Source organism: Microtus oregoni, unplaced genomic scaffold, assembly GCF_018167655.1.
Source record: "Microtus oregoni isolate MIOR12 unplaced genomic scaffold, Mior012 000147F_ref0000457, whole genome shotgun sequence".
Lineage (NCBI taxonomy): Eukaryota > Metazoa > Chordata > Mammalia > Rodentia > Cricetidae > Microtus > Microtus oregoni.
This window is the reverse complement of record NW_024544797.1, coordinates 942,000-966,864: the sequence shown is the minus strand read 5'-3', so window position 1 is coordinate 966,864 and position 24,865 is coordinate 942,000. Positions and strand designations below refer to the sequence as shown.

The 24,865-nt window shown below is 45.7% G+C and overlaps 1 protein-coding gene across 1 annotated transcript; it reads left to right on the top strand.

Moving 5' to 3' along the window:
- Positions 1–22,075: 22,075 nt before the first annotated feature.
- Positions 22,076–22,433, top strand: LOC121444915 (small vasohibin-binding protein-like). The gene has a single exon (XM_041646856.1). It carries the CDS (start codon positions 22,182–22,184, stop codon positions 22,380–22,382), a length of 201 nt encoding a protein of 66 aa, XP_041502790.1. The 5' UTR covers positions 22,076–22,181; the 3' UTR covers positions 22,383–22,433.
- The last annotated feature ends 2,432 nt before the right edge of the window (positions 22,434–24,865 follow it).

Genomic DNA, 24,865 nt, shown 5'->3' with positions numbered 1-24,865 from the left:
CACCAAAGAAGAAATGGGAAGGCATACTACTAGACAGGTAAAACTTGGAATTCTTTTTTTTATTCCCACTGGGGATTAAACCAATCCTTCCTACTTGTGATTTTTTATTACATTTGTTTTATTTATTTATTGAGGGGAGGAGTGCAAGTGCCACAGTGCACATGTAGAGGTCAGACAACAACTTCTGAGAATCAATTCTCTGCTTCCACCAAGTGAGGCCCAAGGCTCGAACTCAGGCCATCAGGCTTGGCCCAAGTGCTCTTCCCCATGAAGCCATCTCACTGCCCCCCCCCTTTTTCTTATTTTAATAGAAATATTGAAATAATTGTGGGCTCTCTGTGTCTATGTCTGTGTTTCTGTCTGTGTTTTTGTCTCTCTTTCTCCTCTGGTTTCACATTGGTATGACTCACTTAGCGGTTCAGAATCCTGCTTTGTAAAACTTGGACTGGCCTGGGCTGGAAGAATACATTCGCCCCTTACCACAGGGAGGATGATGCTAAGAAAGCATACTCTTGCATTACGCTTCCCTCCACGTTCATTCATAAGAGCCATTTCATTCTAACAACCATGTTGTTGAAAATTATTTTTCACTTGAATGCCACGCCTTTCATATATGTTCTTTAAAAAACTTATTTATGCTTACTTGACCTGTATGAGTATTTGCCTGCATGTATGTCTACACACCATGCTTATACAGTGTCCAACAAGGTCAGAAGGCAGCGTCAGATCCCCTGGAACTGGAGTTATACATGCTTATAAGCCACAATGTGGATGCTAGGAATCAAACCCTGGTCTTCAGCAAGAACAATGAATGTTCTCTTAACTACTGAGCCGTCTCTCTAGCCCCTCATGTATCTTCTAGTCTGTTGGGTTTTATGTAGTTAGACATAGTAGTGGTCACGATGTATCTTGGCTTTCAAAACACAATATGCTGTATATGCCCAGTATCTTCTACTAGCATATTCCTATGCACAGAGTCTGCAGGGAACTGACCTATATACACCTGCTTGCTGGTGGGCAGTAAATGCCCTCTGGCACAGTGATGGGGACACTTGTTCTATTTCTCTTTACCTCAGAAGTTCTCAACCTATGAGTTGTGACCCCTTTGGGGGTCAAATGGCTCTTACAGGAGTCACATATCAAATATCCTGCATATCAATTATTTCCATCATGATTCATAGCAGTAGCAAAACGACAGTTAGGAAGTAGCAATGAAATAACCTTATGGTTGGGGGGTCAGCGCGAGGAACTGTGTATTAAAGGGTCACAGCATCAGGAAGATTGAGGACCACTGATTTAGATGGATCCCCACCTCCTCCAGACCTAGAACTTCAGTCTTGAACAAAGATGGAAGCTTCTGAAACCTAGGTCTGTTCTCTTTTCAATCTGCCTCTGCCTCGGTAAAGGTTGGTATCGGATTTCTCCTCAGGCACTCACCGACTGCATTCATGGGACTAGGAAGTCACTCACAGAGCAACCTCACTGTCTGAGAAAGGGGACCCCTGTAAGACAGAAGAGCCATCCTGAATGATGGCAAACAGAAAACCTGTTCTTAAGAAGGCCCCTGGTTGCATTAAGGGCACTAAGCCCCAGGGCCTACCCACAAGGAGCTCAAGTTTCTGGCTTCATTCTAGCTAGTGACTCTTCCAGTTCTCTTCAGGCCTCCCTACCTCTGCCTAGAACAATAAAAGGTACTTGGGCTCACCATCAATAGGTCCTGTCAGACAAGCCATGTGGATCATTCCAGGTTCTGGCAGGAAACAGATGGTGCCCTATGATTGGGTAAAATGAGACCAGTTTAATAAAGAAACTATTTATGAATGCAGATCATGGTGTGTGGAAATCATAGGCCAGAAGGAGTAGAAGAACTGACTGGAACTGAGAGAGAGAGAGAGAGAGAGAGAGAGAGAGAGAGAGAGAGAGAGAGAGAGAGAGAATCCTGCAAAGAGGGCTTCCTGACAAGACTTGTGGCTTCTGGTTCAAGGCTGCTGCTGGCTAGCCCTCAAGGAGGCATTTGAGGGAAATAAATGCGCTGACCTCTTTCTTCTCAGCCCCCTGTCTCCTAGTGATGGCCAGGGTCACCTGTAGGGCACAGGAACTCTATGATGGAGTCAATTAAGGCCCCACACAGAGCAGATGAAGAAGGGTAATAAGGGTCTGGAGGAACAAAAAACAGGCACAGAACAAGCCGTCAAGTTTGGAGGTACTCTGCTCTCAGCACTCTTGGGGACTGACTCTTTTTTGCTTTGGTTTGTTTTGGTTTTTTGAGACAGGGTTTCTCTGCATAGCCCTGACTGTCCTGGAACTAGCTCTGTAGACAAAGCTGGCCTCGAACTTACAGAGATTCACCTGCCTCTGCCTCCCGAGTCCTGGGAGTAAAGGCGTGTGCCACACCACCTGGTCGGATGAGACCCTTTTTATTGTATATCTATTTTTACTGAGATGGTTTGTCTGTTAGCAAAGTTCACATATTGCTTTTAAAATCTAACACTTTCAAATCAGAGTTAATCGTAATCAGTTATGTTGAGGCATAGGGACAGTAGAAGTACCATGCAAATTGCAGACACAAGATAAAAAATTCCAGTGGGAGCAAGTTCAAAGTCACCTCAGATGGCTTCTGAACTTGTACCTGAGGTAGGCCTTACTTCAATGGGAGCGAGACTCAGTATGTTTCTCTAATTCTCTTAGGAGTCCGTGTAGGAAACCGAGGTAACTGTGGGGGTGTTTGTTTACTCCCTGACTACCTGGCATCCCACACAAGCATGTGTTCTAGGATGCTGTCTGGTTGGCATGCCCTTCTCTGGTTCCCCACGCATTCTCATACTTGGTAGGGTATATCTGACTGATGGCCTGTCTCCTCCATTTACTAATGCTTCTCATCCCTGTGGCCAAACACCTGGCAGAACAACTGACGGGAGAAGGATTGTTTTGGCTCAGGGTTTTAGAGGGTTCAGGCCATGCTTGGGTAGACCATCGTGGAGGAGGGAGCACATAGCAGCGATGCTTCTGCATCTTGTGACAGACAAGAATCAGAGAAAGTGACAGGTAGGGGCCTGGGACAAAATGCTACTAAACATCCATCCTGGTGACCTACTTTCTCCCGCTAGAACCCACCTTCTAAAGTTTGGAGAACTCCTGAAATAGCACCACTGAGGACCAAGCCCCCACTGAGTTAAAAAAAAAAGAAATGAAAAGGAAAGGAAAGGACAGCTGGGAGATGGTGGCGCATGCCTTTAATCCCAGCACTTGGGAGGCAGAGGCAGGCGGATCTCTGTGAGTTCCAGGCCAGCCTGGTCTACAAGAGCTAGTTCCAGGACAGGCTCCAAAGCTACAGAGAAACCCTGTCTCGAAGAAAAAAAAACCAAAACAAGAAAAGGAAAGGACATGACTGCTCCTAGGTATGGCAGAGGAGAAGGTTTGTAGGGCACAAAAGGGAGACATAGGCAGAGGCAGGGGCTTCTGGGAGAGTCCAGAATGAACATGACCAGACTGAGCTGGGCCATGTGAGGAGATCAGAGAGGGGAGGGGAGATAGGAGCTGCTGACCAAGAGGGATAGTCTGGGCCAAGAGACTGGCCAAGAAACAAGACAAAAAGGCCAAGTAACCAAAATGACTGGTTTATATAGGGAAGGCTGTTGTATGATATATAGGCTATTGTATGATATATATGGAAGGCTGTTGTATGATTTCATTCTGAAAATAAAGCTTGCTTTGAGTCAGAGGGCTGACTGAAATCAACCACAGAGGTTTGAAGGACTGTGGACAGATAGGAGGCAGGAAGTAGCAGGGAAAGAAGGAACAGAAGAGATAGGCGGTGGCTGGTAGCTTCTCTGCAGCTTCTCCAATCATTCAGGTTCTTACCCCAAAATCTGACTCCCAGTTTTTTATTGATAAAGAATAATTAGTTAAATGCTTCAGAAGGGTAGCTGGGGGAAGGGCAACCCAGTCCTGGGCTGCAAAAGTTTAGGGTAGGGGGCGGTGTATGCCAGCCAAGAGGGCCAGGTAGCAGGTAGGGACTGAGGGATGCTGGGATAATTGGACAACCATGTTTGCACTGATGCGTTAAGTAGTGAGTCACCTCAGTGGTTTGTCCAGGGCTTTGAAACTTAACACCTATCACTTAGACCTTTGGGAGACTTCACCATGACAGGCTCACAAGCAGATGAGTTCTTATTTATACTGCTGGGTCACTTAAGACCTTGCTAAGAATGAGGCCGTTCATAACTTGAAGGAAATAAGCAAGCAAACCGGCCAGAAGTTTTCTTCTTCTCTCTTCAAGTGGTCTTTCGTCTGACCTACCTGAGCTTATGGGTAGTACAGTGAGGAGTCAGCAGAGACCTATGTTCCAGAGAAATGCTTGCTCTCTCTCTCCTCCATCCCTCTAACCAGCTGCTGAAGCCCTGGGCTACTGGCCCCCCAAAGTGAGCCTAGATAAGAGGCTCACAGGAAGAGGTGGGTGGGGCTGGAGGCCAGCTGTCTTCCTGAGCTGAGGGAGATGTTAGAATGTGTGAGGGAGGGCTGGAGAGATGGCTCAGTAGTTAAGAGCATTGCCTGCTCTTCCAAAGGTCCTGAGTTCAATTCCCAGCAACCACATGGTGGCTCACAACCATCTGTAAAGAGGTCTGGCGCCCTCTTCTGGCCTTCAGGCATACACACAGAATATTGTATACATAATAAATGAATAAATATTTAAAAAAAAAAAGAATGTGTGAGGGACTGAAAGTTACAAATCTCTGTAGAGCTGGGTGGTGGTGGCCCACGGGTAGAAACCCTGTCTACCCTGTCTTGAAAAAACAAAAAAGAAACAAGAAACAAAACAACAACAAACAAACAAACAAACTAAACTAAAAATCTCTGTAGATTTGTTTGAAAAGCAATAGCCCAACAACTCTCTGAGTGGCAGCAAGGCTCTGGAAACCGAGGCCAGTAAGAGCTCACTAGTGTCTTACCTTGATGGGTACTGAAACTCATGGTACAGGTAGCCCCGTTGACTACCTTTCCTGATGAATAGACAGTGAGATACAGTGCAAAGAAGTTGACTTTATGGGAACTGGATCCAGTGTAGAAGAAAGGTGCATTTCGGTTCCCTATGGGCTTGTTTCATACATGCTGGTAGAATAACGGCCATTGTGTGGAAAGCTCAAGATTTGACACCCAGTTAGTTACTGACAGATAAGGATGCAACAGTAAAGTAAAGCAAGATTCTAGAGGTAAATTGGGGAAAGTGTATGGTGATCAGGGCAGCCCTCTAAATAGCATAAGAAACTTAAAAGTCATGAGAAGCAAAACAGATTTGATAATGTATATAATTAAAATGTTTCTGGGATTAAAAAAAAAGCCCACTATAAAAGTATGAGCCCGGCAATGGTGGCACATGCCTTTAATCTCAGCACTTGAGAGCTGTGAGTTCGAGACCAGCCTGGTGTACAAAGTGAGTTCCAGGACAGCCAGGACTCTTACACAGAGAAATCCTGTCTCCAAAAATCAAAATCAGAACCAAAACAAGAACAACAACAACAACAAACAAACAAAACAAACAACAACAACAAAAAAAAAAACAGAAAAAAGTAACAATTTTCACCAGAGCAGAGCAGGCAGAACCTAAACACCGAGGAAACCTTCCCCAGGAGCAGAGTTGTTACACTCTGGGAATCTAAGTAGAGCTGGGACACTTGCTGTTGAGTTGTTATGTTGGGGAAGCCTTTCCCTGGAGCCCAGCTGTAAGCTGCTACGCTTACAGGGACTTTGTGGTATTCCTTGGCTCCCGACTGCCAGGGTCCCTTTCCATCCGAGCTGCAACGCTTATAGTTGCCAAACTGGGTGACCTGAGTTCTATCCCCAGGGCCCACAGATGAAAGGAGAGAATTGACTTTTGGTCCTCTGATGTCCACATAAGTGGATGCCCACAGACGTACACACACAAAATAAATTTAAAGAAACATCTTAAAGGGGGCTAGAGAAATGGCTCAGTAGTTAAGAGCACTTGCTGTTCTTGCAGAAGATGAGGGTTCACTTCTCAGAACCCTCACAGCAGTTAACAAACATCTGTAACTCCAGTTCCAGGGGATCTGACCCATTCTTCTGGCACCCGTGGGTACTGAATGCACACGATGGACACAAAACACGCACACACATAAGATATAGATAAATACGTTTTTTAAGTTTTAAGTCAAAAAAACATTCCTAAGCAGTGAGAAAACAGTTATAACTAATTGCTGTGGAAGCATCTTTCTGTGCACTGTGAATATCTGCTGCTCTTGTTGGTCTAATAAAGGGCTGAATGGCCAATAGCTCGGCAGGTAGAGCTTAGGCGGAACTTGTGGCCAAAAGGAGACAGCAGGAAAAGAAGTAGGATGGAGTTTCCAGGAGACTCCGAGAGAAGCAAAATGAACACGCTGTGCTGAAAAAAGGTACCGCCACATGGCAGAGCATAAAAAAGAAATATGGGTTAATTTATATTGTAAGAGCTTGTTAGTAACAAGCCTAAGCTATCGGCCAAGAATTTATAATTAATATTAAGTCTCTGTGCATTTATTGGGGAGCTAGGGGGTTTTGGCAAAAAAACTCCGCCTACAACTAATGGCTGATGGAGGATGAATGTCCATAATATTAGAACCTATATTAATATCCATAATATTAAGTTGCTGAAAATAAATTTTTTTTATTAAAGAAACAACACATATTTGGTATTTCATCCCACCTCTGATAAAAACAAAGAATTTAAGGGGTTGGGGAGACGACTCAGTGGCTAGGAACACTTGCTATGTAAGCATGGAGAACTTGAGTCCAAATCCCCAGCACCTCGCCTTCGCTCTGTTCAGTGCAGACTCTCAGTCTCCATCTCAGAAGCTCTTGTCAGAGATACTGCCAGCATGATTAAAAGTCTATATGAGGGGCTGCAGAGATGACTCAGCAGTGAAGAGCACTGGCTGCTCCTCCAGAGGACCTGGGTTCAATTCCTAGCACCCACATGGCAGCTTACAACTGTCCAGTTCCAGGGGATCTGACACCTTCACACCACTGCACATTCAATGAATTTAAATAAATTATTTTTTAAAAAGAATATATGAAGATGCATAAGGCCCAGGACAGCCAGCACTGTAGGGAGGGAAAAACAAAAATTAGACCAATAATGCTGTAAAGCTGACTGCAAAGCTACAGTAAGCCTGGAGGAGAGAGGAATGCCCAGACACATGTAGGTGACCAGGAGAATAGAAGAGCCCAGAAACAGAGCCACATAAATCCAGTAAACTGACCTGTGGCAAAGAAACAAAAGCAGGACAACAGGGAAAACACAGTCATTTCCAGGTGCACGGAGTACCTAGCCCCAGTGGAAGAGGCCACCTCACAAGCTGGGTGCTTGTGTTGCCTTGTGATGAAAGGCACACTTAATTGAGTCACGGGACCTACAGCTCATTGTCAGCAGACACTCAGGAAATGCCCACTGTGAGTCAAGGACCGGCAAGTGCGCAAGTGCGAAACACAAAGGTCAACAATGCTCTCCGGGCCAGCGAGCCGGCTTATCTGGTGAAGGTGCTTGCCACCAGGCCTAATGACCTGAGTTCAGTCACTGCACCCACATGGTGGAAGGAGAGACCTGACCTCTATACGTTTTCCTCTAGTGTCCACACAAGCAGGAGTGTACACACACACACACACAGACACACACACACACACACTAGGGAGGGGTGAAACCCTGACCTCTTTTCTTGGATTTCACAAGAATGGTCCAATCAAAATGTCTGCACTAAAGGACTGTTTTGCTGTGTATCCAATAACTTCATTATACTAGTTAGTTGTGTATATATATATTTCTGTGCACATATTTGTGTGTTTGTGTGACTGTGGGCACACACATGCTATGCACCCGTATGGAAGTCAGAGGAAAATCACGTATATCAGTTCTAGCCTTTGACCTTGTCTGGGTGTAGTGGTATTTCACTTGTATATTAATAAATATAATTTTCCTGGGAATTGGAAGGGTAAAACAGCCACACCAGCCAGCCTTATAGACCAGGAAGCAATAACACACACTGTTAATCCCAGTAGCCACACTAGTTTGCCATAGAAACCAGGCAGTAGTGGTGCATTCCCAGCCCAAGAGAGCAATATGAGGAGGAGACAGCCTCTCACACAGTCTCATTCTGAGATTCCTGGAGGCAGGATTGCCATTTCAGATTGAGGAAGAGGTAAGAGCCAGTGGCTAGCTGTTTTGCTTTTCTGACCTTCAGATTAAACCCCAATTTCTCTCTGTGTGTTTTTGTTAATTGTGCGTCACCTGAGACAGGGACTCTTTACTGCTTGTTGCTGCTTATACTGGGCTAGTCCCCGAGAGCTTCAGGGGCCACTTCTGTCTGCACCCCCCTCAAGTAGGAGCACTGAGAGAGATTACAAAGAGATTACAAACATATGCTATCACTTTCAGCTTTACATGGGTTTGAGGAATTTGAACTCAGGACCTCAAGTTTTCTCTGAGCCATCCCTCCAGCCCCTAATCTTGGTTCTTTCTGGATTCTGGAACGGTCATGTAGATTGTCTGGAGACTCCGGTCAAGGGCTGTACCTATTGATGTCAATATAGATACAGTGAGGGCCGCAATACTATAAGTCATGCTTCAAAGAAACCTGTGTTCTTTCCAGCAAAGCAAGCCCAGTTTTATAACGCCCAGAAGGCCAGACTCAGTATCGGGGATCAGATGGTCTTTCTAATTGAGGATCTCTTTTCAATACCCTTCATAATGCATATATGGAAGGGGGAAATTGAAAAACAACACAAATCCATCAAACCGATCACAACGTGTATTTTGGCACTATGGTACTACTAGATGGGGGTTGTTCGCCCGTGTTTTGGATCTAGATTTAGAGACTTCAGCTCTCAGAGGTTGTGATGATTTTCTTATTAATGGTTATATTGTAGAATCATCTGAGATCTTTTAAATACAAAGTCCTCAGGAATAGAGAGGTGGCTCAGTGGTTAAGAGCTTGTACTGCCTTTGTGGAGGAACCCCAAGTCTGGTTCCCAGCATCCACACTGGGCAGCCCACAACCACTGTACTCCAGCTCCAGGGGATCCGACTCCCTCTTCCGGCCTCTGTTGGCATCCACACACATGCACACACCTATATACACATATATTCAAAAGTAAAAATAAAATAAATCTTTAAAATAACCCCCCCACTAGATGTTGTGGCATACGTCTTTAATCACAGCACTGGAGTGACAGAGACAGATCTCTGTCATCCTGAGGCCATCCTGGTCTACATACGTAATGAGTTCTAGTCCAAACAGAGTTACCCGGTGAAACCCTGTCTCAATAAAGTAAAATAAAATCCCCAATTGACTTAGTGAAGAGACAGAATGGGGAAAAATTACTAGCTATATATATATATATCTGAGAACATCTAAAATACACAGATATACAAAGAACTAAAACCAAAAACTAAATAGCAAAACATTAAAAAAAATAAAAAATGAACAAATGAAACGAGCAGTGGTTCTCAAGAGGTGACTTACAAATGACCAATACACATGTAGACACGCTCAGTCTCGTTAGCTAGCAGAGAAATGCGAATTAATACTGTATTGAGATTCCACCTCACCCCAGGCAGGACCCTAGTCATTCAGAAAACAAATAGCAAATATTGATGAAGACGTAGGCAAAAGGGAACCTTGCACGTTGCTGGTGGGGTGTGAACTAGTTCAGCCGCTTTAAGTGGAGTTAAAGTGGAAGTTCCTCTCAAAAAGCTAAACATAGACCTGCCACCTGACCCAGCTATTCCACCCTGGATATTTAGCCAAAGGGCTCCAAGCCGACATGTCCCAGGGACGCTGGCTCACACTGTCCACCACACCACTAGTCCCAGGAGCTAAGGCGTGGAGCCAGCCCAGGTGTCCATCAGCAGAGGAAAAGCTGCTGTGTACACACAGAGGAATTTTTTTTCAGCCATAGAAAAAATGAAGTTACACGGTGCAGGAAAATGGATGCCATCGGATGCAGTGATACTGAGCGCATTAAGTCAGTCTCAGAACATTGTGGGCTGGAGATGGTGCAGCATTTAAGAGCACATACGCTCTAGTTCTAGAGGACCAAAGTTCTGTTCCCAGCATCCACACTGGGCGCCTCAACTGCCTGTAATTCCAGCTCCAGGGGATCTGATGCCTCTGGCCATTGCAGGCTCACATCCATACACACAATTTAAATAAATAAAAGAATATATAAATAAATAAAAAGATAATAACATTTGTCTTCTCTCATTTGTAATTCATATACACATATGTGTATAACTATAATACATATTATATATATGTGTGTATACACATACACACACATATATATATATATATTTGGTTGAGTTTTTTTGTTTTTGTTTTTGAGACAAGGTCTCACTATGTGTAGTCTGGCTGTCCTGAAACTGACAATGTAGATCATGCTGGCCACGAACTCAAAGAAATCTGCCTGCTTCTACCTTCCAAGTGCCAGGATTAAAGGCGTGTGTCACTATGCCTGGCTCTAGCTTTTGTATAGATACACAAGATCACATATGTACATATGAGATGAAAGTTAAAGCAGAAGTGTCCAGGGGAACAAAGGGAATTACTGGTGGAGGAGGAAAGGAATTGGAGAGGAGCAGGGTATGAAGGGGCAATAACATACTTGTGTGAAAATGTCCTTGTGTAATCGGTGCCACATACGAGTGAAAACAAAGTCAAATAATAACAAAGAAATAAAATGAAATAAAATCCCAGGCTCCTTCACTGCAGATTCTGACGCAGGAGATCAGAGGTGAGGATGTAAATTCCTATTTTGGAAAAACTTCATAGGAGAGTCTCACACATGCCTTTGATTAAGAACCAGGGGAAAGGGGCTGGAGAGATGGCTCAGCGGTTCTTCCAGAGGTTCTTAGTTCAACTCCCAGCAACCACATGGTGGCTCAGAACCATCTGTAATGAGATCTGGTGCTCTCTTCTGACCTGCGGGGATACGTGCAGGTAGGACACTGTATACGTATGTATACAGTATAACACTGTATACACAATAAATAAATCTTTAAAAAAAAAAGAACTGGGGGAGGATTAAGGGATGAGTGCAGTGTGGGTTCGCCACGCCACCATACCTACTCTCTGATTAATGGGCAGCTTTCATTGTGAGTTTAGGAAAATGAGCAGTGATCTTGGAAGGCCGGGAAGGGTGGCTGTCGCTTGGAGAAGTCATTTAGAGCTGAAGAATCAGATACATAAACCAGGCCGTGGTGGTACATGCCTTTAATCCCAGGACTTGGGAGGCAGAGGCAGGCGGATCTCTGTGAGTTCGAGGCCAGCCTGGTCTACAGAGTGAGTTCCAGGACAGCCAGGGCTACACAGAGAAATCCTGTCTCAAAAACAAAAAACAAAAATAAAGAAGCAACCAAACAAAAAGAATTAGATACATAGTGCTGAACATCCCCTGCTCCCACAGTGAGCCAATGAAGCCAGGTCATAAGAGTCTCCTGTGCTACCTACATCCAAATAGCCAGATTGCCTGTCTAAGCTGTCACACTTTCCACAGCCAGCCAAGGGTGGTGTCCTACACCTGGGAGGCTGAGGCAGGAAGATCATAAATTCCAGGACAACCTGGGCTACAAAGTGAGTTCCAGGCCAGCCCGGGCTATATAGTGAGACCTTGTCTAGAAAAATCAAGTCAAATAAACGAAGGATAACTTTCTGTAGTTATTACTGTAGTCTTCCTTTCTTCCCCTTCCCTTCATTCCTTCTTTCTTCCGTCCCTCCCTCAATTCATCTCTCAGATCTCTCGCTATTGGGAATGTAATGGACTTTGGGACTCGCTCCCACAGCCCTTGAACCCCCCCCCCCCCCCCCCGTCCCCATGGTGCTGAGACAGTGCCTTCCACAGCCTATTCCCTGCCAGTAACTGGGCACAACAGGAATCCTGAGGCAGGCCCATTCCTAGGGGACAGGGAACAGCCTTTGACCAACGGCTTTGCTACAGGGCTCCACACTGGCCTTCCCAAGCCTTCCTTAGACTGAACTGTAGTCTGTTGCTTCCACCAAACTTCCTTCTTGTTCTCTCTGCTTCCTAAGATGGACCTACACTGAGATCTGAAAGGCCTTGTGGTCTATTCCGACTCCGTTCTGCACTTTTTTCTGCAATACATTTCTTACATAGCTTGTCTTCATAGTTCCTTCTCCTAAGAGAAACTGATATCATCTCTGCTGGTTAGATTTTGTCATTGCACATGCTAGGATCCACCGGTTCCCAACCTGTGGGTCGCAACCCCTTAGGATTCACGATAACAGATATTTCCATTACGATTCATAGCAGTCACAAAATGACAGTTAGGAAGTAGCAATGAAATCATTTTATGGTTGGGGTCAGCACACTGTGAGGAACTGTGGTAAAGGGTCACAGCATTAGAAAGTTGAGAACCAGTAGAGTCATCTCAGAAGAGGGGACTTCAGCTGGGGAAATGCCTCTACCAGCTTGGCCAGTGGACAAGCCTGTGGTGCATTTTCTTAATTAATGACTGACGCAGGAGGGCCCAGCTCACTGGGAATGGCACCACCCTTAGGCAGGTGACGGTGGATGGTATGAGAAAGTGGGCTGACGAACCATGTAAGCAGTGCGCCTTCATGGCCCTGCTTCAGTTCCTGCCTCCAGGTCTCTGCTTTGACTTCCCCTTCAGGACAGCCTCTAAACTGTAAACTGAAATAAACCTCTTCCTCCCCAAGTTGGTTTTGGCCATAGTGTCTTCTGGCAACAATAGAAAGCAAACCAGGACACCATCCCTGTCTTGCTTCCTCCCTTCCTCCCTCTCTCGCTTTCATCTTTCTGGACTCTGCACCCGCCACACTGCATGTACACAGATTACTATTGTCTGCTCTTAGGCTGGGGATGTAGTTGCGTGAGTAGAGTGTCTGTCTAGCATGCGTAAGGCCCTGGTTTGGATCCGCCAGTCACTATGTGATATGCCTGTAATCCCAGCACTCAAAGCATCAGGATCAGAAAGAAGTTCAAGGCCATCGTAACTACACAGTAAGTTGGAGGCCAGCCTAAGCTACAGGAGACTTTGTCCCCTCCTGCAAAAAGTATTATATGAGGCCTGGATAGATGGCTCAGTGGTTAAGAGCCCTTGCCATTCCTGCGTAAGACCTGCATTAGGTTCCCAACATGCTCATGGTGGCTCACAACTGTCTGTACTCCAGCTCCAGGGGATCTAATGTCCTTTTCTGATATCTGTGGGTTACACACACACACACACACACACACACACGACGCACATATATACACATAGGCAAACATTCATGGTCTCTATTCTCTGTTCAAAGAAACAGGCCTGAAGGGCTCATTGAACCCCAGTGTGATAAATGTGACCACAGGGGGTGGATAAGGCATCAACAGGGTTTAGAGGCGTGGAGGCTAACCTGAGCCAACTCAGGGGGAACGGAGACAGTCCTTGAGAAAGAGAGCAGAACTTTTTGGGGTGAGATGAGCGGGGAAAGGACGGAAGACTCCAGGCTCTCATACTGCCTAAGCTAGTATTTCTACAGACAGTGGGGAGAGCAGGTCATATAGAACTTTGAATGCTCTTAGCCTGGGGCCAGTGTTTCCTAGTATTGCTAGCCTACACAGTTACCTGGTGCCTGATTTAAAAAAAATCCACCCACATGGAGTTCCCTGCCAGAGGAGAACTGTTTGGAGCATTTGGAGATTAAATATGTCTTTCTTCTTCCTTCCTTCCTTCCTTCCTTCCTTCCTTCCTTCCTTCCTTCCTTCCTTCCTTCCTTCCTTCCTTCCTTCCTTCCTTTCTTTCTTTTCTTTTTCTAGCATAAGAATTTGTCCCTTTGTGCCCTAGACAGGGCTAAACACTCACCCAGAGGATTATGTGACTTGGTATTTTCCCCTATGCAGTACGGTGACTATGGCAACAGAAAATATGAGACTACAAAGGCCCACTGCTCTGCGTTTGTTATTTGTTCATTTGCTTTCTGGTGACTTAAGAAGTTTTGTTTTGTGTTCAAGCCAAGCAAAACAAGGAAGCCCCCACTCACAGTCTTTCGGCGATTTGAGTCATGAGTCTTTCATGATCCCCCCTCAGGAGCTGAGACATATGTGACCACCTTCATGCCAACCCAAGGTGGCAGGAGAGTTAGAGGACACAGTCCCCTATGTACCCACAACTTGCCTCCATCTAAAGAGTCTCCCTGTACGCGACCAGCCTTCCTGACTCCTTTCACTGCAGAACTCAGCTTTCTACCATCCTGATCCTGGGAAGCCTGTTTCTAGACCATGTCTCATCCATGATGCAGGTAGGTGTTGTTTTTCTATTGATTTAGCAGCTGCGCCGGAATTCACTGATACTTTAACTACCCTCTGGGCCCCAAGGCCCCACAGCATCTTACCCCCCAAACAGCAGCGTGGTGGACTTTCGGTCCTGCCAGCACCAGCTCAGCCACCGTCGTCAAATGTAGGTTTTAACTAAATCTCTATCGTTTTATTTACCAATAAAGACTGAGGAGTCTGATGGGGTGAAAACCTGCTAGATCAGAGAGGCCAAGAAGCAACTAGTCGACTCTCCTCTTTGGCCAGAGACCCAGGAAGAAAAGCATCTCTCCACTCGTCCCAAACCAAAAAGACCACAAACCTCTAAGTCCCTCCCTACTCCTTCTTGTGGCTAATACTTGTCAACTAGTTGCTGGCTCTGCCCCCTGATCCAAGGTTAATTTTATTAACTCAGTCTTGGAGCTTCACAGCACGATCTGGAACAGATGAGGGTGGGAGATGGCAGCACCGAGTACCAGTAGGTTTAGCTGAATGTGGCCACGAAAGAGCTGAGGCCCTGTGCCCTTGATCTAAGGTGAAGAATGGGTATTCTCTGGCAGTGGAGCTACTGACTGAAGTGGATGTGAGCTGTGTTAGCAATGTAGAGTCACAAGGACACAGGGGGAGCCTGAAGAGTTGCGTGATCTGTAGGGGGACTCTAAAACACACAGTTGGGTGGAGGGAGTCCAGGTCACAGAGTAGTGGCCTGCTCTGGATACAGTACTAGGGACAAAAGTGGCCCCTGAATGAGACAATAAAAGACAGCCCTACTAGAGGGTATAGAGTAGGATGTGAGAGGGTTGTTGTGTGGTGGCGTACGCCTTTAATCCCAGCACTCGGGAGGTAGAGGCAGAGGCAGGCAGATCTTTATGAGTTCGAGGCCAGCCTGGTCTACATAGCAAATTCCAGGCCAGCCAGGGATACACAGAGGAACCCTGTCTTGAAAACAAAGAAATGAGTGGGATCTTGAGCACTCAAAGTGCAGAAAGGAAAGAAAAGTCCTGGAATAACAAGACTGACTCATGATATGTTAAAGAGAATGAAAATGTTCTCAAAATAATGTCACTAATATTGAATTCTTCCTCTTGCTAAGCATTATTTTAAATTTTCTATATGCAATAATTTATTGTTTATTTCTCCTCTCTCTCTCTCTCTCTCTCTCTCTCTCTCTCTCTCTCTCTCTCTCTCTCGACACAGTATCATGCTTCAAGACTGGCCTCAAACTTGCTACATAGCCAGTGCTGGCCTTGAACTCCTGATCTTCCCATCTCTACCCTCCCCAATAGTAGGATTGCAAGCATGTGCCACCATGCCCAAGTCCTCGTTTCTTTTTTTAATTGATTTATTTTTATTTTATGTGCATTAGTGTGATGATGTCAGATTCCCTGGAACTGGAGTTACAGACAGTTGTAGGTGCTGGGAATCGAACCCGGGTCCTCTGGAAGAGCAATCAGTGCTCTTAACCGCTGAGCCATCTTTCCAGTCCCAGTCATCACTTCTTAGAGAAACTCCCTGAGGTAACCTGTAGTAGAGGCTTGTCCTGCTTCGTGTGCCCTGACTGCATGCTTCTGCTCAATGACTGGGCCCAACGTGTGGCAGGCTAGAAGGAGGCCCAAAACCACAGAGAAGGGGAATCATGGGCTAAACCCCCTGAAAATGTGAGCCCAAAGAAAGATTTCCTCCCTCAAGTCACTTCTGTGAAATACTCGATCACAGCGATGAGAAAATTAACCCCCGAAAAGTCAATTGTTCCCGTGACTAACCCTAACCACATGGATCTAAGGCCTTTGAAACTGGTTTCTGATATGAATTTGGATGAGGCTAGAGAAGTGGGCAGAGAAGTCTGGGGAGTGATGTCAGCAGGGCTCTTCGGGCAATGCTGATGGGAGCTCAGAAGACCAGATATTGAAACATGGGAAGGAAAGCCTATGCTCACTGAAGCTTTAGATGGGAATGAGAACCCTGGGGAACGGGACTACAAGCCATTCACGTTACATTCTGGCAAAGAGTTTGTCTGCGTTCTGACCGTGTGAGGTTGACTTTCTTTTATTAATATTTATTTTAAAAAAAAGGAAGGAAGGAAGGAAAGAAGAAACACCAGGCAGGTGGGGAGATAGTTCAGTTGGTAAAGTGACTGTCTTACATACATGAAAACCTGAGTGAAATCCCCAGAATTTGTGTTTTAAAAAAACCCAGGTGTAAGCCTGGTGGTGGAGGCAGAGGCAGGTGGATCTCTGTGACTTCATGGCCAGCCTTGTCTACACAGCGAGTTCCAGGGCAGCGAAGGCTGCACAGAGATACCCTGTCTTGAAAAACAAACAGAAACAGCCAGATGTGGTGATTTATTCTTGTAATCCCAGGACTGGGGAGGTTGAGCCAGGCAGAACCCTGGGGCCGGCTGGACAGTGAGCCTAGCGTTGGTGAGCCCCAGGCAAATGACAGACCTGTCTCAAAGGAGGTGGACTGTGCTCCTAAGGGTGACAACCAAGAATGTCCTCTGGTTTTCATGCATACCCACACATACAGGAATTCTCTCTCTCTCTCTCTCTCTCTCTCTCTCTCTCTCTCTCACACACACACACACACACACACACACAATGAATGCCATTATGGTATTCCATACATGTATGTATGTGATGTGCTTTGGCCATATTTACCCTCCAATAATCCTGTCTTATGGCCCTGTGTCCTCCCACGGATCCCCTTCCTCTTCGAAAGCATTCCATTTCTTTCATACTGCTGTTGTTTTTTAAATCTAGGTTCCTCACAGGTGAAAACACGCAGTTTTTGTGTCTCTGAGCCCGGCTCTGTCTGCAGTCATGTGATCCCAGTCAGGTCAGAGCTCACCGCAGACTCACTGTTTCAGCGAGCGTGATTATCTCTGATTCCATCCATTTTCCTGTGGGCGGCAGGACTCTGTCTTTCTCTATGGCTGAACAAAATCTCTTTGTGACATGTCCTCTCTCATTCCCCGCCCCCCCCCCCCCAAGAATATGCATTTGAGCTCCCATTAAATGTCCTAACATAGGCAGCATTCTTACAGGATCATAAATATCAGTCACAGATGTTCACCTTCTCCTAGCAACAAAGCCATTTTCCTCCTTTGATTAGGAACAGAAAAACAAGCAAACAAAACCCTTCAAATACCTACCTACAAGAGAACATTAGCTCAAGAAAGCCTAAATTTGCTTTTCCAAATCTCCGTGTATTCTAATCTAGATATATCTCTTACTTGATGTCAAAGGGCTCCTATGGTTTTCTGCTTGCAAAGAGAGCTCACGATGAAATTATACTGCCCAAATCATATTTTAAGGGACCATAATAAAGACAAAGATGCGTTTCAGATGGCCTCTCCCTGTGTACCCTGCAGTTGACTAAAGCCATGTTATAAAACACTGGAAAGTCCCTCACAGTGTTTTGTACTGTGTTGCTGCAATTGGAAACATGTCAGAATGTGTCACCAATTGACACCAGAAATGTCCAAATGGAGGCTTTCTTAAGCTAATGGGTTTTTTTTTTGTAGGTAGATATTTGAAATAAAAGACTGAGTACCGAGCTATGAAAACTGACCAGGTAGCAACAAAGGAAATGACTAACCGTGAGGATTGGTCCCCAGTGTGGCAAAGCAGAAGCAGGAGGAGCCTCCGAGAGATGGAGCCTAGGCGGCCGGGAGTGACTGAGGCTAGTTCTCCTTTGCTCTAAAGGCTGGCCCCACACAGTCTTTCTGCTTTCTCAGCGCGTGTTCCTATGAGTGCTGCTGTCGCGGCCATCTGCTATGACGTGAGACAGTCAAGAGGCCTCTCTCAGAGCTGAGCCCTTGACAGCACCGTACCCTTGAGAGCTAGTCCTTGACAGCACCATATCCTTGAGCCTCCCGAACTGACTTAATTAAACTATGTTTTCTGCATAAATAGCTTTTGCTATTTCCTTGCCATAATGAAAAACTGATCTACGTGAGCCATGCTGTCTTTGAACACGCGACTTCCTTTTACCCTTATAAGAACTCAGTGAAATGTTACTGTCTCCTGTTACAGCTTTAGTATAAAAATGTCCTCACGGACTCATGTGTTAAAAGCCTACTCATCATCCGAGAGCAGTATTTTCAGATGGGGAGGAAGCTGTGGGCGGGATGGCCCAGTTGGACGTTAGTCCCTGGGGATGTGCTTCAGAACGGTATTTGTCCTGGCCCCTCCCATCTCTTTGCTTCCTGGGCACCACAAGGTGAGTGGTTTGTTCCTCCATGCTCCTGCTACCATGATGTTCACCCCCAGATGCCTCTTATGACCCACCAACTGAAATCTGTGAGATTGCAACAGGCCTGGCAGAAATGAAAGATACTTTTTTTTTTTTTTGGTTTTTCGAGACAGGTTTCTCTGTGGTTTTGGAGCCTGTCCTGGAACTAGCTCTTGTAGACCAGGCTGGTCTCGAACTCACAGAGATCCACCTGCCTCTGCCTCCCGAGTGCTGGGATTAAAGGCGTGTGCCACCACCGCCCGGCTGAAAGATACTTTCAATCCGACTGCTGGACCACAGAAACAACAGCCCCCAAAGGGAGGCGAAATCCCCCAGGAATCTCGTGCTGGGAGAAAGAAAGGGCACCAGCCAGAGGGGGAACTTAACTCTGGGTAAGAGATACCAGTTCTAAGAGATGAGATCCAAGCCCAGACAAGGAGGGCTTCATGGTAGGTGGGGCCACATGGTAGGTGGGGCCACATGGTAGGTGGGGCCAACCTTGACCCTTGCTTAGGTGTGCACATCGTTGGCTCTCTATTTAATCTTCCAGCTCTCTTCAGGACCTCAAAGACGTACTTGGAAGAGTTAGTAGATCTCTTTGTCCCTCTTCCCGACTTGACCACATTGAATAAATCACCTTTCTGTTTTCCATCACTAATTTGTGAATGAAATGGGCACAGGAAAGAAACCCAAAGAGCCGCTCCATGGGTGAAAAATGGAAAAGTTTATTCCAAACTGCCAAGTATGTATCTCAGGAAAACAGAGAGAAGCATTCTGTGTGTGTGTGTGTGTGTGTGTGTGTGTGTGTGTGTGTGTGTGTGTGTCTAAATGCCCAATGCTGGGAAAAGGAATTTCTTGGGGGGCCTGATAATTAGATTCTTTTAAATATCTTATTGAAAGCTGAGCGGCAGTGGCACACATCTTTAACCCCAGCACTCAGGAGGCAGAGGCAGGTGGATCTCTGTGAGTTTGAGGCTAGCCTGGTCTACAAGAGCTAGTTCTAGGACAGCCAAGGCTACACACACACACAAAATCCTATCTTGAAAAACTAAGAAAACACAACAAAAAGTCTTATTGAGGATGAGTGGTCAAACCTTGGGGCCCAGACTATGATCGCCAATTTCTACAACAAAACCATAAATCTTACTTCCTTTTAAATAATTTCTCTCCACAATAGAGGTCTAACTAAGACATCCATTTTAGAGGAGAAAACTGAGGCACATAGAGCTAAGGAGTGTTCCCCAGTTCAAAATAGTAGGGATGCTGTGGTGGTTAGAATATAATTGGCCCCCATAACCCATATGGCATGGCACTATTAGGAGGTGTGGCTTTGTTGGAGGAAGTGTGTCACTGTGGGGGCGGACTTTGAGGTTTCCTATGCTCAGGATACTGCCCAGTGTGTCAGTCGACTTCCTGACATCTGCAATATGTAGGACTCGGATACCTCTGCCTGCACACTGCCATTCTCCCCACTCTGATGATAATGGACTGAACCGCTGAGACTGTAAACAAGCTACCCAAATGAAATGTTTTCTTAATCAGAGTTGCTGTGGTCACGGTGTCTTTTCATAGCAGTAGAAACCCCTAACTAAGACAGATGGCAAGGCAGATTCAAACCTGCCTTGATGCTAGTTTGTGTTTAGTCTTGGTTGAGGCAGAAAAATAAGCCTAAGTACCAACCAAATATGAGAGATTCAAACCAAGGATTGAATCTGTACTTTAAAAAATGTACACTTATTTGGGGAAGAGGGTATATGCAATCAACCATGAGTGTGTTGAGGTCAGAGGATAGCTTATGAGAGTTGTTCTCTTTCCAGGTTCCAAGAACCAAATTCAAATTCAGGTTATCAGTCTTGGCAGAAAGTACCTTTACCCACTGAGCCATTTTGCTGACCCCTGAATCTGTATGTTTTAAGAATTTTTTCTTTCACTCAAAAAAAAAAAAGAATTTTTTCTTTCTTTTTTATTTTTTGTTTTAGTTTTTTTCAAGACAGGGTTTCTCTGTGTGGCCCTAGCTGTCCTGGAACTCACTCTGTATAGACCAGGTTGGCCTCGAACTCACAACAAAGACTCGCCTGCTTCTGCCTCCCAATTGCTGGAATTAAAGGCATGTGCCACCACTGCCCGGTTTTTTCATTTAATTTTTAAAAGCTAAAATCATGAATACAGTGCTAAATGTTTAAATGATACATTCTTCATTTAGTGATATATTTGAATTAAAGCAAAATGCACATAATAGTGTTAGGTCTCAAACTCAGGACACATGGTTAAGGTGCCTATTTAACATATCAAAGTGAACCTGGTCACCAGGTTCTCCCAGCATCTCTCAGTACCTGTTATAGAGTCATCCTAGCTGGCATACCCCACCTCCTACCCTAAATTCTCCAGCCCAGGCATTGGGCTGGGTCCCTTCCCCCAGCTTCCCTGTATAACCCAGCCATTTTGGCTATGCAGGTCTTTTTTTTTTTTTTTTTTTTCGTTTCCCAGCTTGCTCCTGGCCTCTTGTCTTCCAGGTCCCCCCTTCTCTCTGTGTCTCTCTGTCTCTCTCTCTCTTGTCCTCTTGCCGCCCCTCCTCCCCCACACCACATTTCATGGCCTGGTTCAGTCTGGACTATTCCTCCGGCTATGTTCTCCCTCATATCTACTGTCTGCCTTCTTTCTCCTCCACCGCACCTAGAGGTGGCATGTCCTTCTTTGGTTGTTCTCCATTCAGTAGTGGGTGGAATCACCGTCTTACTAATTCGTGAAAGGTTTGTAGTATTCATGACTGAGAGATGAAAGCTGTGTACTCAAATCCATCTCTCTGTCTCTCTCTGTGTGATACATGTGTACATGTTTATGTATGTGTGTGCACATGTGTGCTATATGGGCATGCCTGTGAATGCGTATGAGGAGGCCTGAGGCTGATACCAGATGTCTTCCTCTTTGCTGACACCCTATTTTTTGAGATGAGAGCACTCACTGAATAAGGAGTTCGCTGATTGGCTAGACTGGCTGGCCGGCAAATACCTGAGGTTCTGTTTTCCCCTCCCAAAGCTAGGATGAGCATGTGTCTCCATTCCTGGGTGTTTTTTTAAAGCACGCACCACCCATGTTTTCCAAATTTAGGTGTTTATGTTTGCACAGCCCCCAAATTCTTAAGGTATTTGTTTTTTGTGTTTGTGGTTTTTGTTGTTTGGTTTTCAAGTCAGGGTTTCTCTGTGTAACAGCCCTGGTTGTCTTGGAACTCGTTCAGTAGACCAGGCTGGCCTCGACCTCACCAAGATCTACCTGCCTCTGCCTCCCAAGTGGTGGGGTTAAAGGCATGCTCCACCACCACCTGGTTTGTTTGTGTTTTGAGACTGCCTAGGCTGGTCTGCTCAGGCTGGGCAGCTGGGGATGACCTTGAACTTCTGATATTGTGACCTCCACCTCCCAAGTGCTGAGAAGACAAGCGAGGTTTTGTCCACGATTAAAAGCTCAAAAACGAGGGCGCGGCCCGCCCAGTTCAAGGGCAGCGGGGCTGGGCGCTCCGGTCCGGCGGAAGGGGAAGGCGAGGCTGATCCCCGCGTGGGGGCTGGTCTGCGACGTGGCGGAGGCCGGGAGCCCGAGACCGGGTCAGAGCTGACCAAAAAGCATTCAGAAGCCAAGCCATGGATCCACCTGCCCGGAAAGAAAAATCCAAAGTTAAAGAACCTGCCTTCAGAGTGGAGAAGGCTAAGCAGAAATCTGCCCAGAAGGAGCTGAAGCAAAGACAAAGAGCAGAGATCTACGCTCTCAACAGAGTCATGACAGAGCTGGAGCAGCAGCAGTTTGAAGAGTTCTGTAAGCAAATGCAGCCCCCTGGGGAGTGAGCCCACCAGCTTCCTAGTCTGAGGAACTGGAGCCTCTGGGAACTAAACAAGACTTGCTGAGAACTCTGCACTGAACTTCCTGTAGGTAACTTTCACCACACTGGTTCCTCCTCTCAGAACTGGCCCAGTGCTTGCTGGGTAGACTTTTCATCTGGGACAGCAGTTTTTTTTAAAAGGCCTTTTTTCTACTGTTCAAGAAAAATCATTGTTTCTAGTGAAATCGTGCATCTTCCCTGAAAATAATAAAAGGCAAAATGTTCATTTGTTCTTAAAAAAAAAAAGCTGAAAAACGACACTCGGTGGCAGTGGCTGATCCCAGCTCTCAGGAGGCAGTGACAGTCAGATCTCTGACTTTGCAGCCAGTCTGGTCTACAGACCGAGTTCCAGGACAGCCAGAGTTACACAGAGAAATCTTGTCTCAAAACAAAACAAAAGAACTAAATAAATAAAAACTGAAAGATGATAGCTATATACCCAAAGGCAGACAGGCAGACAAGTGCTCTCTGGCTTGCTCGCTTGCTCTCTCTCTCTCTCTCTCTCTCTCTCTCTCTCTCTCTCTCTCTCCCTCCCTCCCTCTCCCGTCTCCCTCCCTCTCTCCCTCCCTTTTTCTGTAAGTGCCTGCACTTATGCAGTGCTGGGGATTGCATGCGCTAGGCAATCACGGTAATAACTGAGCTTCATTTTCAGCTCTATGTTGGTTTCTTTTATTCTGCTTTTCTTTCCCTCCCAGTTTCATTAAGCTGTCACTAACGAGTAGAAACTCTATATATTCTGATATATGTGCACATGCTGATATGATCATCACAGTTAAGCTAGTTGGCATAGCCATCATCTTTCCACAGCAAGGTGTCATCAGAAAGCGTCTGATGGCCTTGGTTGAGGCTGCAAGCGTCACTGCTCCTTTATGCTCAATCAGAATGGCTGGTGTTTTGGAGAAAGGACTGACTCACGGGCCTTGTGTAGCTTGACAATCATTTTTTTTCTTTTAAGATGGGTTTCTTTGCAGTTGAGCCAGCATCAGGAGAATAAACTTGCAGGTTCTCTCCACCTTGCCTGTACAGTGTTACAGTTTATAGAAAAGATGAAGCCATAGAAACATGGAGGTCTAACTGTTAGGACGTCATGGGATGCCCTAGAGGAGGTGGGTTTTCTACAAGTCTGGCTCTGGCATCAGAGTTTTGGGTTAGTCTTCCCATCCCATGCATAGAAGTTTTATTGTTAAGTTCCTGCTTATATTTCCAAATCCCCCTTCTTTCTGGCCTATTCCTTGACTTTGAATGATCTGAGGTCTGTGCCATCTATAGACTGGGGTGAGGTTTCCTGAAATATGAAATATGCCTGCACCTGGATTAAATGCCGTGAGCGGAATACAAACAGAAGCCAATGGCAGAAGATAGCCAATCAGGACACGACTGCTTTTTTGTTTTCGGTGTGCGTATTTACAGAGAGAGACAACAGTTTGCATTCTGGGGCTTGAACTCAGGTTTTTAGACTTGTACAGCAAGCACCTTTAGCCCCTGGTCCATCCCCTCTGCCTTCTCCCTTTTCTTTTGAGGCAGGCTCGCTCACTGTTTTCATTCGGCTGGCTGGCCAGTGACAGAGTTCCAGAAATCTATTTGTCTCTGCCATCTCAGTGCTGGGTTACAGGCATGCATATAAAACACACACACAAAAGGAAGAACTATAATTTAGAAATGGAATGAGTTTAGCTTTCTGGTCAGCGGTGGTGGGTGGTGCACTCGGGAGACAGAGGAAGGCAGATCTCTATGAGTTCCAGGTCAGCCTGGTCTACAAAGCAAGTTTCAGGACAGCCAAGGTTGCACAGAGAGACCCTGCCTTGAAAGAACAAAAGAAAAGAAAAATGCATTTAGCAGAGTGAGTCACTGTTCCCAATGCCATCTCAAGTGCTGTGTATTTCCTGGACGCGGTGTTCTCAGCAGGGGCGCCTGTCAAGTCTGCTTGTTCCTGAAGCTGCTTGTGGGCTCAGCACACGGTGGGGGGAGTCAGGAATTCAAGGCCAGCCTTGAGTACACAGTGATTTTAAAACCCACCTGAGCTACAGGAAAGCCTCTCTCAAAAAAGAAATGAAAACAGAAAGATTCTGTGTGTGTGTGTATGTGTGTGTGTATGTTACAGATGGTCTGTGTTCTACAACATAAAATATTTAGCCAATATTTAATTATTTATGTAAAAATGTAAATAAATAAGCACATGTATTTCATTTGTGTGCAAATTTGCTTTCTTTTTAAATAAATGGTAAAGTCATAAGTATACCAAAGAATCACTTAAAAATGTTTCCTTATTGCCGGGCGGTGGTGGCACACGCCTTTAATCCCAGCACTCGGGAGGCAGAGGCAGGTGGGTCTCTGTGAGTTCGAGGCCAGCCTGGTCTACAAGAGCTAGAGAAACCCTGTCTCAGAAAAAAAAAGTTCCCTTATTTCCTTATTGTTCGTTATCAGTAAAAATTTCCATTTGTATACTTA

Bases quoted from the DNA above. Each gene is read 5' to 3' on its own strand.
- LOC121444915 (XM_041646856.1), top strand. From the start codon at position 22,182: ATGGATCCACCTGCCCGGAAAGAAAAATCCAAAGTTAAAGAACCTGCC.